The sequence below is a fragment of the Hypanus sabinus genome, chromosome 16 (genome assembly GCF_030144855.1).
Source record: "Hypanus sabinus isolate sHypSab1 chromosome 16, sHypSab1.hap1, whole genome shotgun sequence".
Taxonomy (NCBI): domain Eukaryota; kingdom Metazoa; phylum Chordata; class Chondrichthyes; order Myliobatiformes; family Dasyatidae; genus Hypanus; species Hypanus sabinus.
Genome location: NC_082721.1, coordinates 30,335,470 through 30,356,976, shown reverse-complemented (window position 1 = coordinate 30,356,976; position 21,507 = coordinate 30,335,470). Strand labels below are relative to the sequence as shown.

At 43.3% G+C, this 21,507-nt stretch overlaps 1 protein-coding gene across 7 annotated transcripts in view; it reads left to right on the top strand.

Annotated features, from left to right (window-relative positions):
* Nucleotides 1–21,507, top strand: part of kank3 (KN motif and ankyrin repeat domains 3) — a 71,474-nt gene that overhangs the window by 37,048 nt on the left and 12,919 nt on the right. For 4 of the 7 annotated variants that reach the window (XM_059991468.1, XM_059991467.1, XM_059991469.1 and 1 more), the window contains 5 exons: nucleotides 660–2,609; nucleotides 3,171–3,270; nucleotides 4,625–4,873; nucleotides 10,303–10,390; nucleotides 15,772–15,991. In XM_059991468.1, coding sequence (XP_059847451.1) covers nucleotides 660–2,609; nucleotides 3,171–3,270; nucleotides 4,625–4,873; nucleotides 10,303–10,390; nucleotides 15,772–15,991 — 2,607 coding nt within the window. The other 3 variants (XM_059991471.1, XM_059991472.1, XM_059991473.1) reach the window with 3 other exon arrangements.

The window sequence follows — 21,507 nt, the reverse complement described above, 5'->3', positions numbered from 1 at the left end:
GTGTAGGATTAGTGAAGGTGCTTCAATGTCAGAGATACTGTTGTCTGGGTACAATGTTAAATCAAGCCTCTGTCATGTGGCTCGGGTGAATTAAAACTGATCATTTTAAAGAGGAAAAGAGTACTTACCAGAATGTACTGGTTAACATTTACTAAAACTGATCAATAAGACAGATTATCTGGTTATTCTCACTGGCTGTTACTGGCAGATTGCAATTCTATGTTTTGAATGTTACTAGAGTGACAACCCTTAAAAAAAAATGCTTAATTGACTGGAAATGGACGCCTTGAGGTTATGAAAGGAGCCACATAATTGAAAAGCTTTCTTTTAAGTGATTCCAGAGTTGTTGCCTCCACATTTCTGTCTGGAAGTTGGTTCTACATGTCAATCATTATCCATGTGAGGAATTTCCTGATATTTATCTTAAAATTCCCATTTAGCCATTCAAATTTGTGCTCTTTACTCCTGTCGTTTGCCCTAGAGTGGTCATAGCCACCTAAATTTATTTTTCCATGTCATAGCTATCCGAATTTTTTAGACTTGAGATTGATTCAAAGTTTGAGTGCAACAGGCACAATTATTTCCCTATGAATGGCTGTAGATATGTGAGATGTATTTTGCTGTTTATAAATTCAGTAACAATCTTCCATTTTCTGTAGATCTGGGAAGCCGTACAGCCTATAATGAGTTGGATGACAGTGAGAGGAGCCCATATGCTGTTGAAACACCATATGGGTTCCAGTTGGATCTGGATTTCCTGAAATATGTTGATGACATCCAGAGTGGAAACACCCTAAAGAAAGTGAGCATTCATCGCAAACCAAAGATAAGGCCATCAACGAGCACTAGTGGGTGGACCTCCACAGAATCGCTGTCCTCCTCGACCAGTGAGGACGTTAAAGCTTTGCCAACAACACCAAAGTTTAGAACTCACACAGTTGCTTATGAAATAAATGATCCTGTGGCAAATCAGCCCTCAAATGCCACGTCGCCACCACCAGTCAGTAATCTTCTTCCACCCCCTTCTCCAAGGTCTTCTCTGAGGAACATTCGAGTGGAAAAGACTTTGCTAGAGACTAGTCGAAGGCTTCAGCAGGAACAATTGTCCACTGAGGATTTACCGAGGTGCGGACTATCAAGCACTGGATCCAAGTCGGGCATAAATTCGCACTGTCAAAGCCAAAGCTCCCCATCGGCTCAAAAAAACACTACTGTAGGAAATGGTGACGTTAACCCAGTGTCAAATCCTTCATTCACTGGCTTCTTCAGGTTTAGCCCCGTGAACTCCGGGAGGAGCTCGCCGGTCACAGGCATCACACCAGCTCACCTTCAGCACATCCGGGAGCAGATGGCAGCTGGCTTGAGGAGGCTGAAGGAGCTCGAGGAACAAGTGAAGGTGATTCCTTGCCTGGAGAGGAAGCTAACTGCAGTGAATGAGGAGAAGCGGCAGCTTGTGGCAGAGCTGAAAAAAAGAAAAGGCTGTACTCCATCTGAAGCATTGCTCCTTCGCCAGCGGTCGTACAGCACAGGGAACGTGGCTCAGTACCAGCCAGATGTCAAGACAGTGGTGGACCTTCATATTGACTTAGCTGGCGACAACAATGAGAAGAGGTCCAGTAAAATTAAAGAACTTAGGCGACTAACAGAGAAATTGACGCTTGTTGATAGGAACAAAACATGCTCTAAAGTCTCTTCTCTGGCAACGTCTCCAACTGCCCCAAACAAAAATGTGCTGTTGAAGTCCGTGGGTGCAGGGGAAGAAATAGACATGAATGACGTTGTTTTCTACTACAAGTCAGAGAGGCCGACCGAAGAGGCAGCAGTTGGGACGGAGATGGAGGTGACGCATGTTGGCGTTGGAGTTGTTGAGACAATGTTGGGCTTGACGACGGAGGCGCAGGAGGAAATTGAATTTCTACAAGAAATTATTGAGAGCCAGAAAGCCAACATCTCGATGATTGAAGCAGAGTTGGAGGAGGCAACTAATGAACTGAACAACCTAAAGCTAAATGCACCTCTAGTCTCCTGCAAGAAGACTGTTGATGCCAGTGTGATGGTGCAGCCACACATGGTCAACGTCAGCATGGAAGCAAAGATTCCAGTCGTGAGTCGAGCAGCCGGTGACCACTTGGAGATTGCAGATGCTTGTGTGGACTTTGCACCGCAGATGTCTAGTGTAGGAGTCAGCTGCTGCTTACGAGTACACGACGTCTCTGTGGGTCCGGATAGTCCGATTACACAAGCGGACGTGGCTGATCCACATCTTGTGGAGAGTTTGGATGTTCATAGTCAATGTACAACTGGATTTAGACGGGAAGGGGCCAGTGAAATACCTGAAGGTGACATGAAGATGAATGCTATTGAACTGGTTACAAGTGGCAGCGGTAAAACAGTAGAGTGCAGTCCAACTATAGAAATAAAAGGTTATGACACCAGATTGAAGGACGGAGTGACTAGAGTCAACTTATCAAAAGACACGGTCCAAGAGAAACGTGTCGCAGTAAAACTCTGCAGCACATCTTTGCAGGTTGTGTGTGAGAGGAAAACAAATTGTCAAGAAGCTGAGGAAAAGCCCCTGGAACCACAGCACACTGTCAGCCCCACCAAAGGTGAGTGTGTGGCTCAGTGCCACCTTGTAGTGATGTGTTGTAGCCCAAGATTTTGTTAAATATCCACTAACTTTAATATACAAATTCCAATAATTGTTGGATCACTTTATACTTCGAAAATTAAAATTGGCAGGTATTTAATAAAATCCTCATTTCCATCCAATATCAAGCCAGTGTTACAAGTCGTTCAGTATTTAAATCTTAGAGAAGAGCACAACCAGATGAGTTAACTACGGTGAAGGGATTTTCAGAATTTTTGTTACAGGGTCACCAGCTCCCAAATCCCTCCCAGCATTTGACATGACTAGGTTACATCCTGATTTACTAATGTATCTATGAGTGGGATTGAAAGAGCTAAAAGCATATAGCAGTGCTCTTGTATTCAGTAATGGTGTAGCTTTTCCACTTGTGATGAAATTCATCCAGGCTCCGTTGCTTTAATGCCAAGGCGCTATTGCAAAGGTATTTCAGGTGAACTCAGGTGTTGATATACCTGGCTGGTTTAGATAAGACAACATGAACTATTGCACTAAATGACTTTTACCAATATCTTTCTAACAGGGGTTCTGAAGTCAATCATGAAAAAGAAGGATGGATCAGGCAACACTGAGCCAACTACGAGCAAAAAAAACCTACAGTTTGTAGGTCTTTTGAATGGAGAGTAAGTAGTTATTGTGGAAGTCTTTTCCACTGGATATCGAATACACTGTTTGACTATTCCAGAAAGATGAAGTAGAGAGAAGTAGGCGCTGCAGCAGCGTAGCGATTAGCGCGACGATATTACAGCTCAGGGGTCGGAGTTCAGAGTTCAATCCAGGCGTCCCCTCTAAGGAGTCTCTGTATGTCCTTCCCCTGGAATGTGTGGGTTTTCTCCAGGTCTTCCAGCTTCCTCCCATAGTCCAAGGACGTACTGAGGAGGTTAATTGTAAATTGTCCCGTGATTAGGCTCGGGTTAAATCCAGGTTGCAGGACAGTGCAGCTCAAAGAGCCAAAAAGAGCCATTCCACACTGTATTTCTAAATAAGTGAATAAATAAAAGTCCGTGTGGTTTGATTTTTTCACAGTACACTGTGAAGTTTCATCTAACTGTGCTCATTACCTGAACATTTAAGCTTTAAGAATGATCTGGCCACTGGCCTATAGATTTGCTACTCACTGTCTATCGTGGATGTTTTCACAATATCCAGTCTTCTAATCACACCCTTTATGGCCCGTGATCCTGATCACCTGATATGATATTCATGCTTCATGCCTCACTATCCTTTGTTCAGTGTCTGGTCACGTCGAGGATTCAAGACAGTGAAATGTGAACACAGTTATCAATGCCCTAATTCCCTGATGTAGTCAGGGTGCATCATTGTGGGTAACCTGCTGTAGAAACTGGAGATAGTCACAGGGAACATGCATGTCCAAGGTGTCACGAGACCGTGATAGTGTCTCCTGTGCCTTTGTTGCTACTGCCTCTAAAAAAACGGTAAAGTCGAGTTGATCTAATGATGGTTCCAGGCTGGTATCACTCTACGATCGATCTCATGGATGGTCACAACTGCAGGTCTGATCACTCTGGATGAAAATCTGCCCATTCGACATTATTCCATTTCATTTCTCTACCATTGATGTGCAGGGAGAGTTTACACAGCTCAACAAATAGATGTGAAACCCCTACACTTAATATCTGAATACAGATTAAAACAGCAAAATGAGAGAGGGTAGGAAAACTGAGTGAGTATTTGCAAATATCCAAGTATACAGAGACATAAGGAGGCTCCATGGTGAAGGTTCTTCAAGTTCTTTGCATTAACTTGCAGAGTTTTTACACCTCTGCATTATGGGACTGGCATAATCTTGATAGGCCAAAGGATCTTTCCCTTTTGTGTGCTTTCTTGTGATCCTTCAAATAGATTGACTGTGGGTGGTTTAGTGGGTGCACACATTGCATTTGATGTAACATTGAATGAGCTTTGAGTGACCTTTGAAGTCTCACTATGGGAATATGGTTACTGTTGTAATTCCAGATATGAAACAAGTTCAAGTGAGGAATCGAGTGGTGAGGAGGGCTCCATTGACAGAGTGATTGTAAACAGTTCAGACAGCGAGTTGGGGAACTGCAGTGACACTTCGGATGAGGATGGCATCACACGCCTGAAAGACAGCGACAGCAGTGAGAGCGCTGAGCAACGCAGGCACCAGTCCGGGAAGGAGCTGCCAGAGCAGAGCAAACAGAGGGAAGCAAAGAGAATCTGTGAAGAGGAAGTCAAGGAGAAGTGAGAAGTTTACTAATTTGATGTATCAATGTAATGTTTGGTATTTTTGTCCAACGCCAAGAAAGAAGCTTCTACTTGTTAAATTTCATACAATGTCTTTTGTGACTTTGGAAATTGGAATTATTTTTATTAACTTATGTATGACATAAAAATGGCCTTTATAAATCAGAGCATTGAGTATAGGAGTTGGGATGTAAGGTTAAAATTGTACAAGGCATTGGTAAGGCCGAATTTGTAGTATTGTGTACAGTTGTACAGTTCTGCTCATCGAATTATAGGAAAGATGTCAACAAAATAGAGAGAGTACAGAGAAGATTTACTATAATGTTACCTGGATTTCAGCACCTAAGTTACAGGGAAAGATTGAACAAGTTAGGTCTTTATTCTTTGGAGTGTAGAAGGTTGAGGGGGGACTTGATAGAGGTATTTAAAATTATGAGGGGAAGAGATAGAGTTGACGTGGATAGGCTTTTTCCAGTGAGAGTAAGGGAGATTCAAACAAGAGGACATGAGTTGAGAGTTAGGAGGCAAAAGTTTAAGGGGAACATGAGGGGGAATTTCTTGACTCAGAGAGTGGTAGCTGTGTGGAATGAGCTTCCAGTAGAAGTGGTAGAGGCAGGTTTGGTATTGTCATTTAAAGTAAAATTGGATAGGTATATGGACAGGAAAGGAATGGAGGGTTATGGGCTCAGTGCAGGCCAGTGGGACTAGATGAGAGTAAGCGTTTGGCATGGAGTACAAGGGCCGAGATGGCCTGTTTCCATGCTGTAATTGTTATATGGTTATATGGTTAAACATCCTCACCAACTCTTATGATACAGTGAAGACTAAAATGCAGCTCTCAAAGGTCTAATGTCACTGTAGGATGAACTAACTGATCTCAGGTGATCTGCACTCCGTGCTGTTGAATGAGCTGAGAGAAAGAAGATGGGTGCAAATTCTTTGCTTCCCTATTTCCAGCCTGTTGAAAACCCATGGGAACCAATGTTATATCCAGCTGGTAAAGATTTTGTTGTAATCTGCCCCCACGCCCTGCTATTGTTTAATTTGAGTTTCAAAGCTTTTGTTTATTTGTTGATGAGGAGTTCTTCTGCACATTTCCTCTTTGTATTCTGTATGCTTATGTTAGTAGACACAGAACGATAGCCCAACTATCCACTCAGCAGATGGAATTGTTCTATGGTGATTTTAAAATTATATCTAGACTCTGCAAAAATATGTGTCAATGTAGAGCTCTTGGCCCTGACACAGAAGGGACAAAAAGATACTGATGAAATAATAACAGAAACAAGATTGGAGCCAAGAATACATCAAAAGAGGAAAATGCACCATTGTAACATGTCATGTAAACAGCTGGCAAAAGCAAGAGGTGCCAGTGTACAAAAAAAACAGGGAACATTTGACATGTACAGTGGATCCGTCAATGGTGCTTTTTACTTTTAAAGTAGTTATGGTAAAAGACAAGGTGACTCTAAAGTCCAAAATTGGGCCAAAGCTAATTTTGACAGCATTAGGTAGGAAGTTGAGATGTATTTATTTATTTACTTATTTATTGAGATTAAAGGTGGAGTAGGCCCTCCCAGCCCTTCGAGCCACACCACACAGAAACCCATTCATTTAACCCTATCCTAATCACAGGACAATTTACAATAAACAATTAACCTACCATCCGGTACATCTTTGGACAATGGGAAGAAACTGGAGCACCCGGAGGAAACCCACATGGTTGTGGGGAGAACGTACAAACTCCTTACAGGCGGTGTCTGGAATTGAACTCTGGTTGCCTGTACCTTCTCTATCTCCCATCCTGACTGCTGTTCAGAGGCCTGTATACATCTCTCATCAGGGTCTTTTTACCCTTTCGTATTTAAACTCTATCCACAAGGATGCTATATCTTCCCATCCTATATCGCCTCATTCTGAGGATTTGATTTCATTTTTTACCACCTCACCCCCCTCTGCCTACCTGCCTGTCCCTTTGATACAATGTTTATCCGTGGACGTTACACTCTCAACAATAATCTTCCAGCCACAGCTCAGTGATACCACTGCATCTTACCTGCTGATCTCTAAATTATCTGCCTTATTCTGAATACTGCATGCATTCAGATATAACTCCTTCAGTCCTATATTCACCTCCTTTTCAATTTTGCTCCATGTTACATTTCAACCTATCCCACTGACTGCAATTTTTCCCTATCAACTGTCTGGCCTTCCTCACAGTCTCACTACACGCTGCATCTACTTGTATACCAACTGCCCCATCCTCACCCCTATCACTCCGGTTCCCATGCCTCGACCAAATTAGTTTAAACCCTTCCTAACAGCTCTAGCAATCCTATTGGCCCCCCCTCAGGTCCTTTCTGTGCAAGTCATACTTACCCCAGAAGACATCCCAATGAACCAGAAATCGCAGACTCTCCCCCCTGCACCGGTTCCTCAGCCGCTCATTCATCTGTGCTATCATCCCATTCCTGCCCTGACCAGCGCATGGCACTGGGAGCTGTGGAAGCCATGGAGCAAGTGAGTTGAGATCGGGGCCATTTGGAATGGAGATTCAGTCACCAGAAAAGGCCGGGATGGGGTGGATCAGCAAGGAGGTGTTGGCTTGTGAGGATGGGGGGGGAGTGGGGGGGGGAGTACAGGGAGTTGGTCAAATAACTGGGCAGCTGGTTGGTTTGGAGTTGGGCAGAATTTGGGATGTTTTGGCGAAGGGTGGAGTTGAGGCCTAAGCAGACGAGTGGGATGCTTTTAGGCAGCTGGTAAGTTTGGAGTCAACAGAAGATTGATTAAAGATCAAGATTAGCTTCATTTGTCACATGTACATCAAAACATCCAAAGATACATTGTTTGCATCAAATCAAATCAAATCAGCAAGGATCATGCAAGTGTTGCTGTACTTCTGGCACCAGCGTAACATGACCACAGTTCTCCAACTCTATCCATACATCTTTGGGACATGTGAGGAAGCCAGAGCAGAGGGTCATGAGGAGATCGTACAAACTCCTTACAGACAACGATAGGAATTGAACCCCGATCAGTGACAGCTGGCAGTGTGAAGTGATGCTCAAAGCACTATGAAACTGTGCCTTGAGAAAGACCAGGTAGAGCAGGGGTTCCCAACCTTTTTATGCCATGGAGTCGTACCATTAACCAAGTGGTCCAGGGACCCCAGGTTGGGAACCCCTGACTGGTAGATGGTGTTAGCCTGAGGTAGATAATAGGGTTGGGTAGTTAGGGAGACTGTTGTGAAGTCTTGTCATCTTGGTGATTGGAGATAGTAGTGAGAGGAGAAGGCATAATAAGCAGCAATGGAAAGATAAAGATGATGAAGCCAGGTGCTTCAGACTCTCCCGCATTGGTCAAGGTGGGGTGCATCCCTTTTATCTAAATTGAGCTAGGCTGATGCCTCTGTTTATGGCAGTGTTCTCACAGGTCTTGTAAACGTAGTGGAATTTTGTGCAAGAGGATTAAATGAGCATTGAATGACATCCAGTTGTGCCAAAAGCTTCTGTGCCCCAACAGGTTCACGTAGATGGAAATATTCACCGGTGGTTTTATATTCACGACCTGAAGATCACAAGAAGTGGCAGCATCCCCTTTATTTCATGCAGAAGTTCATACTTGGAGCATGTTTCTGAATTTTAGAGATGTCTATAACCGAAAATACTCCCAGAATTTGGAGCTTGACGGATCTACATTCTTGGAACTTTAAAAAATTTTGTTTTGCTTTCTTTTCTTGTGTTTATGAGGTTTTTTAATATGTTGATTAAATCTGACTTTTAAGAACATTACTGGCCTACAGTCCGGTTTTGTTAAATGAATCATTTATTGGCGCCTAGCTTGTCTGTGAGGTTGAATGCTCCTTATCTCCTTGCTTCCTTGTTTCCTGGTTTAGGGAATGTGCTTCCTTAATGTTTCCAATACACCATTTCCTTCCTGAGATCAGGGACTTTGCCAGCTGGTGCAAAATTCCAAATTTTGTTGAAATCCACTCCTGTGCTTTAGACCAGTTTTAAACCAATCCCAGTGCTTTGAAATTTAGTCGGAGTTTGGAATAAAACTGGTTACACTTAAACCTTATGAGTTCTAAATGTAATATTTTCAGAATCATAGTACAATATCTCTAAGTTTTTCACCAAGTATTCATTCGATTCTCCTATTTTTTAAATTAAATTATTTTAAAATCTAGTCTTCTCACTCTTTCCAGTAAAGCAGGTTTAACATCACTGATAGATGTTGTGAAGTGTGTTGTTTTGCAGCAACAGTACGGAGCAATATATCAAAATACTATAAATTACAGTAAGAAATACATATAAAATTAAATCAAATAGCTTGTGCAACAAGTGAAATAGTGAGTTCGTGGGTTGGTTCATATGCCATTCAGAATTAGGATTGCGGAAGTGAAGAATCTGTTCCTAAAATGTTGAATGGTGTCTTCAGGCTCATGTACCTTCTCTTTGATGGTAGTAACAGGAAGAGAGTATGTCCTGGGTGATGAGGGTCGTTAACGATGGATGTGCCTTTTTCAGACACCGCGTTTTGCTTTTTGGAGCATTTCGCATTATAACAACTAGCTTCCTAAAACAGTGCTCCTCCGTTCACCTCCGATTTTTGTTTAAAACAGTCACCTTGAATCTGTGCCCTTCATCTACTGATCCTTCTTCCTCAGGAAGCCGTTTATTTTGGCACACTGTATCAAACTTTTCATGAAATGATAGCTCTTTGTCAGCTCTCGCCCTTTCTCTGTTCTGAGGAGAACAATGCTAGCGTTGGAAAATGCTCTAAACAGCTGACCATTCTAACAAATCTCCATTACCCTTTCACAAGCCTTGTCAGCCTTCCTATGGTTTGATATCGTCTTACCAGTACTTTTATTATGATTTAACAGAACAGCAGGGCACGATAGTGTAGCGGCTAGTGTAATGCTTTACAATGCCGGCAGTCAGGGTACAATTCCTGCTGCTGCCTGTACATTCTCCTTGTAACTGCGTGAGTTTCCTCCAGGTGCTCCAGTTTCCTTCCCCTTCCACATTCTGAAGACGAATGGATTAATAAGGCCGTGTTGTGGCCGTGCTGGAAGCATGGCAACATTTGTGGGTTTCTCCTGGCACATCCTCAGAATCTGAGTACAATACCTGTAAGTTTTCCTCAGACTGTGTAGGGCGTTGACACAAGTGACCCTCATCTCACTCTGTGTTTCATTGTTTCAATGTATGTGTGATAAATAGAACTAATATTTAAAAGACCTTTACTTTAACTCTCTTGCTTTTTTATTCTGCTTATAATACCAAAGGTTTGAAGGCATGATTAGGCAGTTTAACATTGCAATGTATCTTGGGTTTTATAAAAATGGATTTTCTGCCTTATGTAGTAAAGGTTTTTGGATATTATTCTCATCCTGAATCCTCTGCTGTTTACTTTGGCAGATTTGAGTTGAGTTCAAAAATGCGGGAAGTCTGCCTGATTCTGAAAAATCATTTCAATGACCCGTGCCCGGTGAAGAGCAAGGAGGTGGTGAGTTTCCTCATGTGTCACTGTGATCATGTTCTTAGTGAGACAATTGATGCAGCATTATGCCAAGGAGGACTGCCTTAGATGTTTGTGTCAGGTGTAGATAAGACCCTGACAACAGAGTCAGAAGCTTGTGGCTACATTTTTCACTCCGGAGACCTAAGGACAGGCTGACAATTCCTGTGCAGTTCAAAAGGGGTGTGGCAATGTTGTAAGTGCCTTTGTTCAGTTGAGAGGTTAAAATAAACCCTTTCTTGTTTTCCCTGATGTTTATGTATATTTCAAAATTGGTATTATTTTAAAGAGGAAAGGAATTCTACCCAAGGTCCTGTCTAATATTTATCCTTAAATCAAAAACAAATTATCTGTTATCATCTCATTTGGATTGAGGGCAGAGGGGAGATCTGTTCGTGGGATTTTGGTGCAAATTTGTGGCCAGTTTCCAATATTATAACAGACAGACAGACAGACAGACAGACAGACAGACAGACAGACATACTTTATTAATCCCGAGGGAAATTGGGTTTCGTTACAGTCGCACCAACCAAGAGTAGTGTAGAAATATAGCAATATAAAACCATAAATAATTAAATAATAATAGGTAAGTTATGCCAACTGGAAATAAGTCCAGGACCAGCCTATTGGCTCAGGGTGTCTGACACTTCAAGGGAGGAGTTGTAAAGTTTGATGGCCACAGGCAGGAATGACTTCCTATGACGCTCAGTGTTACATCTCGGTGGAATGAGTCTCTGGCTGAATGTACTCCTGTGCCTAACCAGTACATTATGGAGTGGATGGGAGTCATTATCCAAGATGGCATGCAACTTGGACAGCATCCTCTTTTCAGACACAACCGTCAGAGAGTCCGGTTCCACCCCCACAACATCACTGGCCTTACAAATGAGTTTGTTGATTCTGTTGGTGTCTGCTACCCTCAGCCTGCTGCCCCAGCACACAAGAGCAAACATGATAGCACTGGCCACCACAGACTCGTAGAACATCCTCAGCATCGTCCAGCAGATGTTAAAGGACATCAGTCTCCTCAGGAAATAGAGACAGCTCTGACCATTTCTTGTAGACAGCCTCAGTGTTCTTTGACCAGCCCAGCTTATTGTCAATAACAGCGACAATACTGCAAAGATATTTCATTGACAAGCTAATCTTTTATTGGTCATAACTCTGAAGAACCTCAACATCTTTCCTAGAAGTACAGGTTAATCTCCCACCCAAACTCTTCTGGTACTGCCAAAGAAACTAACCGTCATTTAGATGGGCTAAGGAGTCCTCATGTTTGACCTCAACATGGATATCTGATTATTATTTTACATCTGGGTTTAATAAATCCAACGTGTGTTAATGCATGAACAGAAGTAGGCTCAAACTTTAAATGGTCTATTTAAAGAGATATTTGAAATAGTTGGAATATTTTGCACAGGACCAATGAATATGACAAAATGATCTCTGGATGCCTAAAGACTTACCACACTTTAATAGGATGTCACTTGTTTTACTGCTGAGGAAGGTGCAGAAGAAAATGATTTTACCAATCAAAGGGAAGAAGAGATCTTCTATTGCCACTAGGAAGTAGTTAGAGGTAACTTGGCACTTAATAAGATTATTGTGGGCCATACCTGGAACCAGTTCAGGAAGTGCTTTAATACTCTAATCAGATTAGGGAAGGTGAATAATGTTTTAGAATTACCTATTTATTGATAAGCACATCCGGCAACCCTCCCATTCTCACTGTTCTCCACCAAATTAGAGGTAACCCTGTATTATGGGTATGGGTGGGTGGGTTGTGTTTCTTGAGGATGGCCCACACTGTGATTTCCCGTAACGCAAAGATGTGTCATTTGTGCCAAGACATACAAGTTGAAAAAATTGTGTTAAGTTATTTACTTTTTCCACATACATTTAATAAGAGTGAATTTCATTCTGTATTTCAAACTTCTAGGCTAGTGATTTGTGAATTCTGCTAGGGTGAATTTTTGTAACTCAAACCATCATAATGTAATGGTCACCTGTATCTTTCACTTTTACTTAAATCCAAGGAACATCCATGGTTCATTTTCGTCTATTTATCACCCTTTCTCTCAAGACATTCCCTCTGATACATCTGCCTAATAGTCACCCTCAAAGCCTACCATGTGGGGTCTTGTCTAGTGCCTTATTAAAGTTAATATGGACAACATTTACAGCCATCATTAATCTTCATAGTTACCCACTCAAAAAGACTCAATCAATTTGCTGAGACAGAAATTGTCTGCACATAGCCATGTTGATCAGCTCCTGCCTTTCCAAGTGTACTTAAATCCTATCCCGTCGAGTTTTCCCCAATAGCTTCCCTACCGACCTACAGCTTGTAGTTGCCCTGTCCCTGTTGCCATTCTTACATAAAGAGCCAACATTAGCTATCTTTCTCTTCATTTCTAAAATAAGAATAAGGTCAAGAACATCCCCAACTCTGGTTAGGCTTTCCCATATTATCTCTTGGATACACTTAACAAAATTCTGTCCCAGCTAATCTACTTGCGCTAATGCAATCCCAGTAAATATTGGGAAAGTTAAAGTCTCACACTACTATAATCCTTTTGCGCTTTACACCCTTCTACAAATTGCTTACAGATCTTCTCTAATTCCTGCTAATGATAGGGGAACCTATGGTATGACTCTAATCATCCCTTTTGTAATCCTAAATTCTACCCTTATCACCTTGTGATCACTCCAAGATATCCTGCCATGACCTCCCGGATACATTTTAAGTCCAATATTCTTTAATTTCAGAATCTCAGTCACTTATTCTTTTGCAGAGGCCTTAGAGTCTCTTCTTCAATGTACTAGTACGAACTTAGTACTTTAACCATGCCCTCTTCCTCCAGGAGTAAACTCCCTTTTGGTTTCTCTTGCTGGCTCCATCTCTTTTTACAACCTTTTCGCATGCCACTGGATTTTTTTTGGACACTTTCCTTTTTTTTCTCCTGAACTCTTCTTGTGCTCCCTTACCCTCTTCTACTTTTTTATTCACTTCCCACTGAACTCTCTATAATCGGTCTAGTTCTCACCTGAATGCTCATTTTACGGTTTCTTTGATTAAGCCTGGAGCTCTGGTTTAAATTTCTTTACAATTCTCTTTCATGGGGATGCATCTAAAGTGGAGCTGCAACAGTTCTAATTTAAAAACTTTAAACAAAAATAAAATAAAACTTTAAATAAAAACTTTTATTCAAACTCAGTTTTGCTTGCAAGCTTTGATTCTAATTTACCAGCACTAACTCCATATTCTCAGTTCATTGAAAAAGGCCCATCTCCAATTGACTATTTTTACCTTGCTTTGGACTATAACCTTTTCCATTGCTATTTAACATCTTCCAATATGATGATCATTGTTTCCTGTAGGTTCTCCCACTGATGCTTTACCTACTTGGCCTGAAACATTTCCCTGTCAAGGCCAGCAATGCTGCTTTTCTAAACAGGCCAGAAACATACTGATCAAGAAATCAGTATCCTTGCCCCATTTTGCCCCTTATGTTGTAGCTGTCCCAGATTGTCATAGGGGCAGTTTGCATTCCCTATTTTCACTGCTCCACAACTTTCACACATCCCAACAATTACCCTGCATCTCTTTCCCCAATATCCTTGCCACTAGTTGGCATACAATACCTTAATCTTAACAGTGTAATAGCACTTCATTTGTTTCTTTCTTCTAAGGTAACGGATTCTGTCTTTGATCATCCCGGGATATACCCTCTCTTCAGCAGTACAATATTATTCTTAATCACAACTGCTCCTTCTCCCTTTCCTCAGCTTTCCTTCGCGCACTGTATCAAAAATATTTTGAATGTGTCCATGCTCTACCTTTATCACAAAGAAGAGAAAATCTGCAGATGATGGAAAGCCGAGCAACACACACAAAATGCTGGAGGAACTCAGCAGGTCAGGCAGCATCTATGGAAAAAAGTACAGTCGACGTCTCAGGCCAAAACCTTTCAGCAGGGCTGGAGAAAAAAAGGTGAAGAGTGGAATTAAAAGGTGGGAGAGGGGGGAGAGAAACACACTTAAAATCACTAATTAACCTATTAACCTGCACGTGTTTGGAATCAAAACCAGGTCATTGGAAATATGAGACATCTGCTCTGCTAGCTGTTTCACTCTGCTGCTTGACTAATTAAAGGATAAACAGTTAATGTCTTTATTGAAAGCACACTGTGCTGTCATCTTGAAATAACTAAAGATGATCAATAATATTCAATACCCAAAAAGTGTGTCTCTCCCTCCTCCCACCTTTTTTCTCCAGCCCTGCCAAAGGGCCTCAGCCTGAAACGTCAACCATACCTTTTTCCATAGATGCTGCCTGGCCTGCTGAGTTATTCCAGCATTTTGTGTATGTTTCCTCTCTTTATAATTGGGTCTCTGTTACCCTATTGTAATTCCACATGATTAATTATCTCCCAATTCATCAAACTTGTTCAACGCAATTATTTTGTCTTGACGTACACTAATTGTGAACCTTTTATTCTGGTTTCATCCAAAGGCCTTTTGGTTCTTCCAGGGCCTTTTCTCTCTTCCCTGTTTTTAATGCTACCTTCCCATGCCAAAATTATTTTAAAACTACCCCCCCCCCCCTTCCGGAAGGAGATAACATTCCTGAAGAGACAGCTGCTCATGGATTGCTGACACCTAAGGCTCCTATCCCAGAGCGTCTCAACAAATGGAGCAAAGACCCGTGCTGGGTGACAGTGCACCTATAGGAGGGGTATGAAGGGGAGCGGGCCCAGCTGACGGAGCTGTTGGTGCTGTGTTATTTGCACCCTGTGGCCAGCCTTTAGGACTGGCACACTCCGGATTCCTGCTGTCAATTAGCGAGGTTTTGGGTGACAGCCAGTGGAGGACTCTGCACCACTGATTCACTGGTTTGCCTTTTCAAATATACCAATAGCTGTACTAGACCCGCTGTGTTTGGGCTGTTGAACCAGGATGTTATCCTCATGTTTTTGGGTCTTTACTGGGTGCCAGAGCAACCCCTATCTGTTCAACTATCGTACCATCAGCTCTTCCCAGGTTCGACCACTCAGGTCCAAGGGAGGAAGCGGGTCATGGGGAGACTGCCCATGTAGCATGGAAGGTCATGATTGAACCCAGGTCAGCAGCAGTACTATCTGTGTCTTTGTGCCGCTTCCCTGTGTCCTGGGCGGGCCTGTGCCTGATTGTCAGCCGCTGATTAAGGCAGGGTCTCTGGAGAAGTCTGTCTTGGTGCGTTCTGTGGCCAGCTGGCTCCAGCTGCCTCTGAGCAACTGGTTTTGGGTGGGACCAGCTGAGGAAGATGGCCGAAAATCAAGAGCAGAACCGCCAGGAGCTCCCTGAGCACTCTTGCTGTGTGTTTGCAGATGTCCAGTCTAAATGCCCTCCAGCAGGAGTGGTTCAGGATCTCCAGCCAGAAATCTGCCTCACCCCAGACCGTCGCAGACTATCTGATGGGATTCGCCGAGATGTCACCGGCAATCCTCACTCACGTTGTCAACCTCTCTGATGCGAATGGCAACACGGCCCTGCACTACTGCGTTTCTCATTCCAACTTCCAGATCGTCCGGCTCCTGTTGGACACCGGTGAGTTGGAGTGTTCAAAGAACGGACACTGAATATTGACATCGCCCAGGCTCAATGTACGCCGTACAACACTTAGGTATTGCTAACATGTCAATAAACAGAACTAACATTGTCTTAATGATAAGGAATGTGCACGTTATAATGGACTGCTCACTGCTACGTAGTTTCGTGCCAATGCGAACGAGGTTAGTGGGGAAAGTTTTTAAAAGTGAGATAGGAAGAGTTCAGTGCCAACAGATTGTTCTAAGAGTGAAGGGTAAGGCTGACAGGAGTAGAGGACTCTGAGCATGTGGTCAGGAAAAAGAAGGGAGGTGTAAAGTACGGGCACTTGGGATCAAGCCAGTTCCTTGAGGAGCATGAAGGATACAGGAAAACACTTTAGAAGGAAGTCAGGAGTGTAGTATGAGGCCATACTGCCAGATAAGATAAGGGATTTTCCTAAATGATTCTATAAATATTATATTAAAGGCAGTAGGTCCACTTAAAAATCCATGTCTTGATCTGTGCGTAGAGCCAAGGGAAGTGGGTGGGGTCTTAAATGAATTATTCTAGTCTGTATTTAAGGTGGAGAAAGGCATGGAAGGGAACAGTAATATCCTGAAATTTATCAACATTACAAATGAGGAGATGTTCAAGTGCATAAAGATGAATAAATCTCCAGGACCTGACCAGGAATATCCTAGGATGATAAGGGAGGAGATTGCTGGCCTCTGACAGAGATTTTTGAACCTTCATTAACCACAGGCAAGGTAAGCGTAGAACAATACAGCTCAGGATTAGGCTATTCTGCCCACAATGTCTGTGCTGACCTTGATGTCAATTCAAACTAAACTCTACTGCCTGTACTTGGACTACATCCCTCCATTCCCTGCCTGTTCATGTAACTGTCCAAATCTCTTAAATGCTACAATCATTATTAGTGGTGGAGGCAGATACAATAGTAAAATTTAAGAGACCACTAGACAGATGTATGGAGGAATTTAAGGTTGGGGGGTTATATGGGAGGCAGGGTATAAGGGGTCGGCACAACATTGTGGGCCGAAGGGCCTGTACTGTGCTGTACTATTCTATATTCTATGTTCTATTATCTGTGTCTACTGCTTCTTGAGGGTGCAGAAGACATTCACAAATATGGTGCTTGAGTTACAAGGAAAGATTAGAGATAGGCTGGGTCCATTATCTCTTGAGCAAAGGAGGATGAGAGGTAACATCTTAGAGATGTACAAAATTATGAAAAGCCTCGATAGGTTAGGTAGCATGACCTTTTCCTGTGAAAGGAAGTGTTTTAAATTAAAAGAGCAGGTTTAAAGGAGATCTGATGAGGAATTTTTCAGAGTAGTTAATATCTGTCATCTGGACTGAGCATTTGAGATTCATCTAGATAGATGCTTAAATAAACAAGATGACAAGCTGATCCATAAGAATGAGATATATGGGATCTAAAGTGGTCTGGTTAATCAGATCCAGAATTGGCTTGATGATAGGAGAAAGAGGTAGTGGTGCAAGTATGCTTTTCTGTTTGGAAGAGCAGTGATATTATAGGGATCAGTGCTGGGATCTCCTTGTTTGTAATGTATATTGATGATATGTAAGAGGGATGATTAGTAAATATGCAGATGACACAGAAACTGCTGTGTGGTGGATAGTGAGGAAGATTGTCAAATATTACAGCAGGATTTAAATCAGATGGAAAGTTGGCTGGAGCACTGGCAGATGAAAGTTAAGTCTGACAAGTGGAGGTCGGCCAGTGAGAACAGCGGGAAGAGTTTAATAAGAAGACAGCTTTACAGAGCGGGCGTCTGAGGAGCAGGCGATGGAGTAGTGAGAGACAGAGTAGGAAGGCTTTGGCTCGACGGGGCTTCAGCAATAAAGGGTCGAGGCGAGGTACATAGAATACAGACAGAATGCATGTGTGTGAGGCCGGTTTTCTGTGCTCGGTGTCAGATGTGGGAAGTCCTGGAGACTCACAGCCTCCCGGATGGCCACATCTGCACCAGGTGTGCCGAGCTGCAGCTCTTTAGGGACCGCGTTAGGGAACTGGAGATGCAGCTCGATGGCCTTCATCTGGTCAGGGAGAGTGAGGAGGTGATAGAGAGGAGCTACAGGTAGGTGGTCACACTGGGGTCTCGGGAGACAGACAAGTGGGTAACAGTCAGGAGAGGGAAGGGCAAGAAGCAGATGCTAGAGAGTACTCCAGTGGCTGTTACCCCTTGACAATAAGTACTCCTGTTTGAGCACTGTTGGTGGGTACGGCCTACCTGGGGGAAGCAATAGTGGCCGTGCCTCTGGCACAGAGTCTGGCCCTGTGGCTCAGAAGGGTAGGGAAAGGAAGAGGATGGAAGCAGTGATAGGGGACTCTATAGTTAGGGGGTCAGACAGGTGGTTCTGTGGACGCAGGAAAGAAACGTGGATGGTAGTTGGCCTTCCAGGTGCCAGGGTCCAGGATGTTTCTGATCACATCCATGATATCCTGAAGTAGGAAGGAGAACAGCCAGAGGTTGTGGTACATATTGGTACCAACGATATAGGTAGGAAAAGGGAGGAGGTCCTGAAAACAGACCACAGGGAATTAGGAAGGAAGTTTAGAAGCAGGACTCAAAGGTAGTAATCTCGGGATTATTGCCTGTGCCATGTGACAGGAGGATAGGAATAGAATGAGGTGGAGGATAAATGCGTGGCTGAGGGATTGGAGCAGGGGGCAGGGATTCAGATTTCTGGATCATTGGGACCTCTTCTGGGGCGGGTGTGACCGGTACGAAAAGGTCGGGTTGCACTTTAATCTGAGGGGGACCAATATCCTGGCAGGGAGGTTTGCAAAGGTTATTGGGGAGAGTTTAAACTAGAATTGCTGGGGGGTGGGAACTGAACTGAAGAGACGGAGGAAAGAGACGTTGGCTCACAAATAGAGAAAGCTTGGCGACAGTGAGAAAGGGAGGATAGGCAGGTGACAGAGAAGGGATGCACTCAGACCGATGGTTGGAGATGAATCTTCTTTAATGTGAAGAGTATTATGAATAAAGTGGATGAGCTTAAAGCGTGGATCTCCAAGCTTAGAGCTTGGAGCTATGATGTTGTGGCCATTACAGAGACTTGGATGGTGCAGGGGCAGGAATGGCTACCTCAAGTGCCAGTCTTTAGATGTTTCAGAAAGTGCGGGGAGGGAGGCAAAAGAGGTGGGGGCATGGCACTGTTGATCAGAGATAGTGTCACGGCTGCAGAAAAGGAGGAAGCCACGGAGGGATTGTCTGCTGAGTCTCTGTGGGTGGAAGTTAGGAATACGAAGGGGTCAATAATGCTACTGGGTGTTTTTTGTAGACCACCCAATAGTAACAGGGACATCAAGGAGCAGATAGGGAGACAGATTCTGGAAAGGAGTAATAATAACAGGGTTGATGTGGTGGGAGATTTTAATTTCCCAAATATTGATTGGCATCTCCCTAGAGTGAGGGTTTAGATGGGGTGGAGTTTGTTGGGTGAGTTCAGGAAGGTTTCTTGATGTAATATGTAGATAAACCTACAAGAGGAGAGGCTGTACTTGATCTGGTATTGGGAAATGAACCTGGTCAGGTGTCAGATATCTCAGTGGGAGAGCATTTTGGAGATAGTGATCTCCTTTACCATAGCATTGGAGAGGGATAGGAACAGATAAGTTAGGGAAATGTTTAATTGGAGTAAGGGGAAATATGAGGCTATCAGGCAGGAGCTTGGAAGCATAAATTGGAAACAGATTTTCTCAAGGAAATGTATGGAAGAAATGAGCAAATGTTCTGGGGGTATTTATATGGGGTTCTGCATAGATACATTCCAATGAGACAGGGAAAGGATGGTAGGATACAGGAACCGTGGTGTACAAAGGCTGTTGTAAATCTAGTCAAGAAGAAAAGAAGTGTTTACAAAAGGTTCAAAAAACCAGGTAATGATAGAGATCTAGAAGATTATAAGGCGAGCAGGCAGGAGCTTAAGAATGAAATTAGGAGAGCCAGAAGGGGCCATGAGAAGGCCTTGGCGGACAGGATTAAGGAAAACCCCAATGCATTCTACAATTATGTGAAGAGCAAGAGGATAAGATGTGAGAGAATAGGACCAATCAAGTGTGTCAGTGGAAAAGTGTGTATGGAACCGGAGGAGATAGCAGAGGTACTTAATGAGTACTTTGCTTCAGTATTCACTATGGAAAAGGATCTTGGCGATTGTAGGGATGACTTACAGCAGACTGAAAAGCTTGAGCATGTAGACATTAAGGAAGAGGATGTGCTGGAGCTTTTGGAAAGCATCAATTTGGTTAAGTCACCGGGACCAGATAGGATGTACCCCAGGCTACTGTGGGAGACAAGGGAGGAGATTGCTGAGCCCCTAGCGATGATCTTTGCATCATCAATGGGGATGGGAGAGGTTCCGGAGGATTGAGGGTTGCGGATGCTGTTCCCTTATTCAAGAAACAGAGTAGAGATAGCCCAGGAAATTATAGACCAGTGAGTGTTACTTCAGTGGTTGGTAAGTTGATGGAGAAGATCCTGAGAGGCAGGATTTATGAACATTTGGAGAGGCATAATATGACTAGGAATAGTCAGCATGGCTTTATCAAAGGCAGATAGTGCCTTACGAGCCTGATTGAATTTTTTGAGGATATGACTAAACACATTGATGATGGAGAGCCATAGATGTAGTGTATACAGATTTTAGCAAGGCATTTGATAAGGTACCCCATGCAAGGCTTATTGAGAAAGTAAGGAGGCATGGGATCCAAGGGAACATTGCTTTGTGGATCCAGAACTGGCTTGCCCACAGAAGACAAAGAGTAGTTGTAGATGGATCATATTCTGCATGGAAGTTGGTGACCAGTGGTGTGCCTCAGGGATCTGTTCTGGGATCCCTACTGTTTGTGATTTTTATAAATGACCTGGATGAAGAAGTGGAGGGATGGGTTAGTAAATTTGCTGATGACATAAAGGTTGGGGATGTTGTGGACAGTGTGGAGGGCTGTCAGAGGTTACAGCGGGACATTGATAAGATGCAAAACTGGGCTGAGAAATGGCAGATGGAGTTCAACCCAGATAAGTGTGAGGTGGTTCATTTTGGTAGGTCAAATATGATGGTAGAAAATAGCATTACTGGCAAGACTCTTGGAAGTGTGGAGGATCAGAGGGATCTTGGGGTCTGAGTCCACAGGACTCTCAAAGCTGCTGCGCAGTTTGACTCTGTGGTTAAGAAGGCATACAGTGCATTGGCCTTCATCAATCATGGGATTGAGCTTAAGAGCCAAGAGGTAATGTTGCAGCTATATAGGACCCAGGTCAGATCCCACTTGGAGTACCGTGCTCAATTCTGATCTGCTCACTACAGGAAGGATGTGGAAGCCATAGAAAGGGTGCAGAGGAGATTTACAAGGATGTTGTCTGGATTGGGGAACATGCCTTATGAGAATAGGCTGAGTGAACCGGCCTTTTCTCATTGGAGTGACGGAGGATGAAAGGTGACCTGATAGAGGTGTACAAGATGATGAGAGGCATTGATCA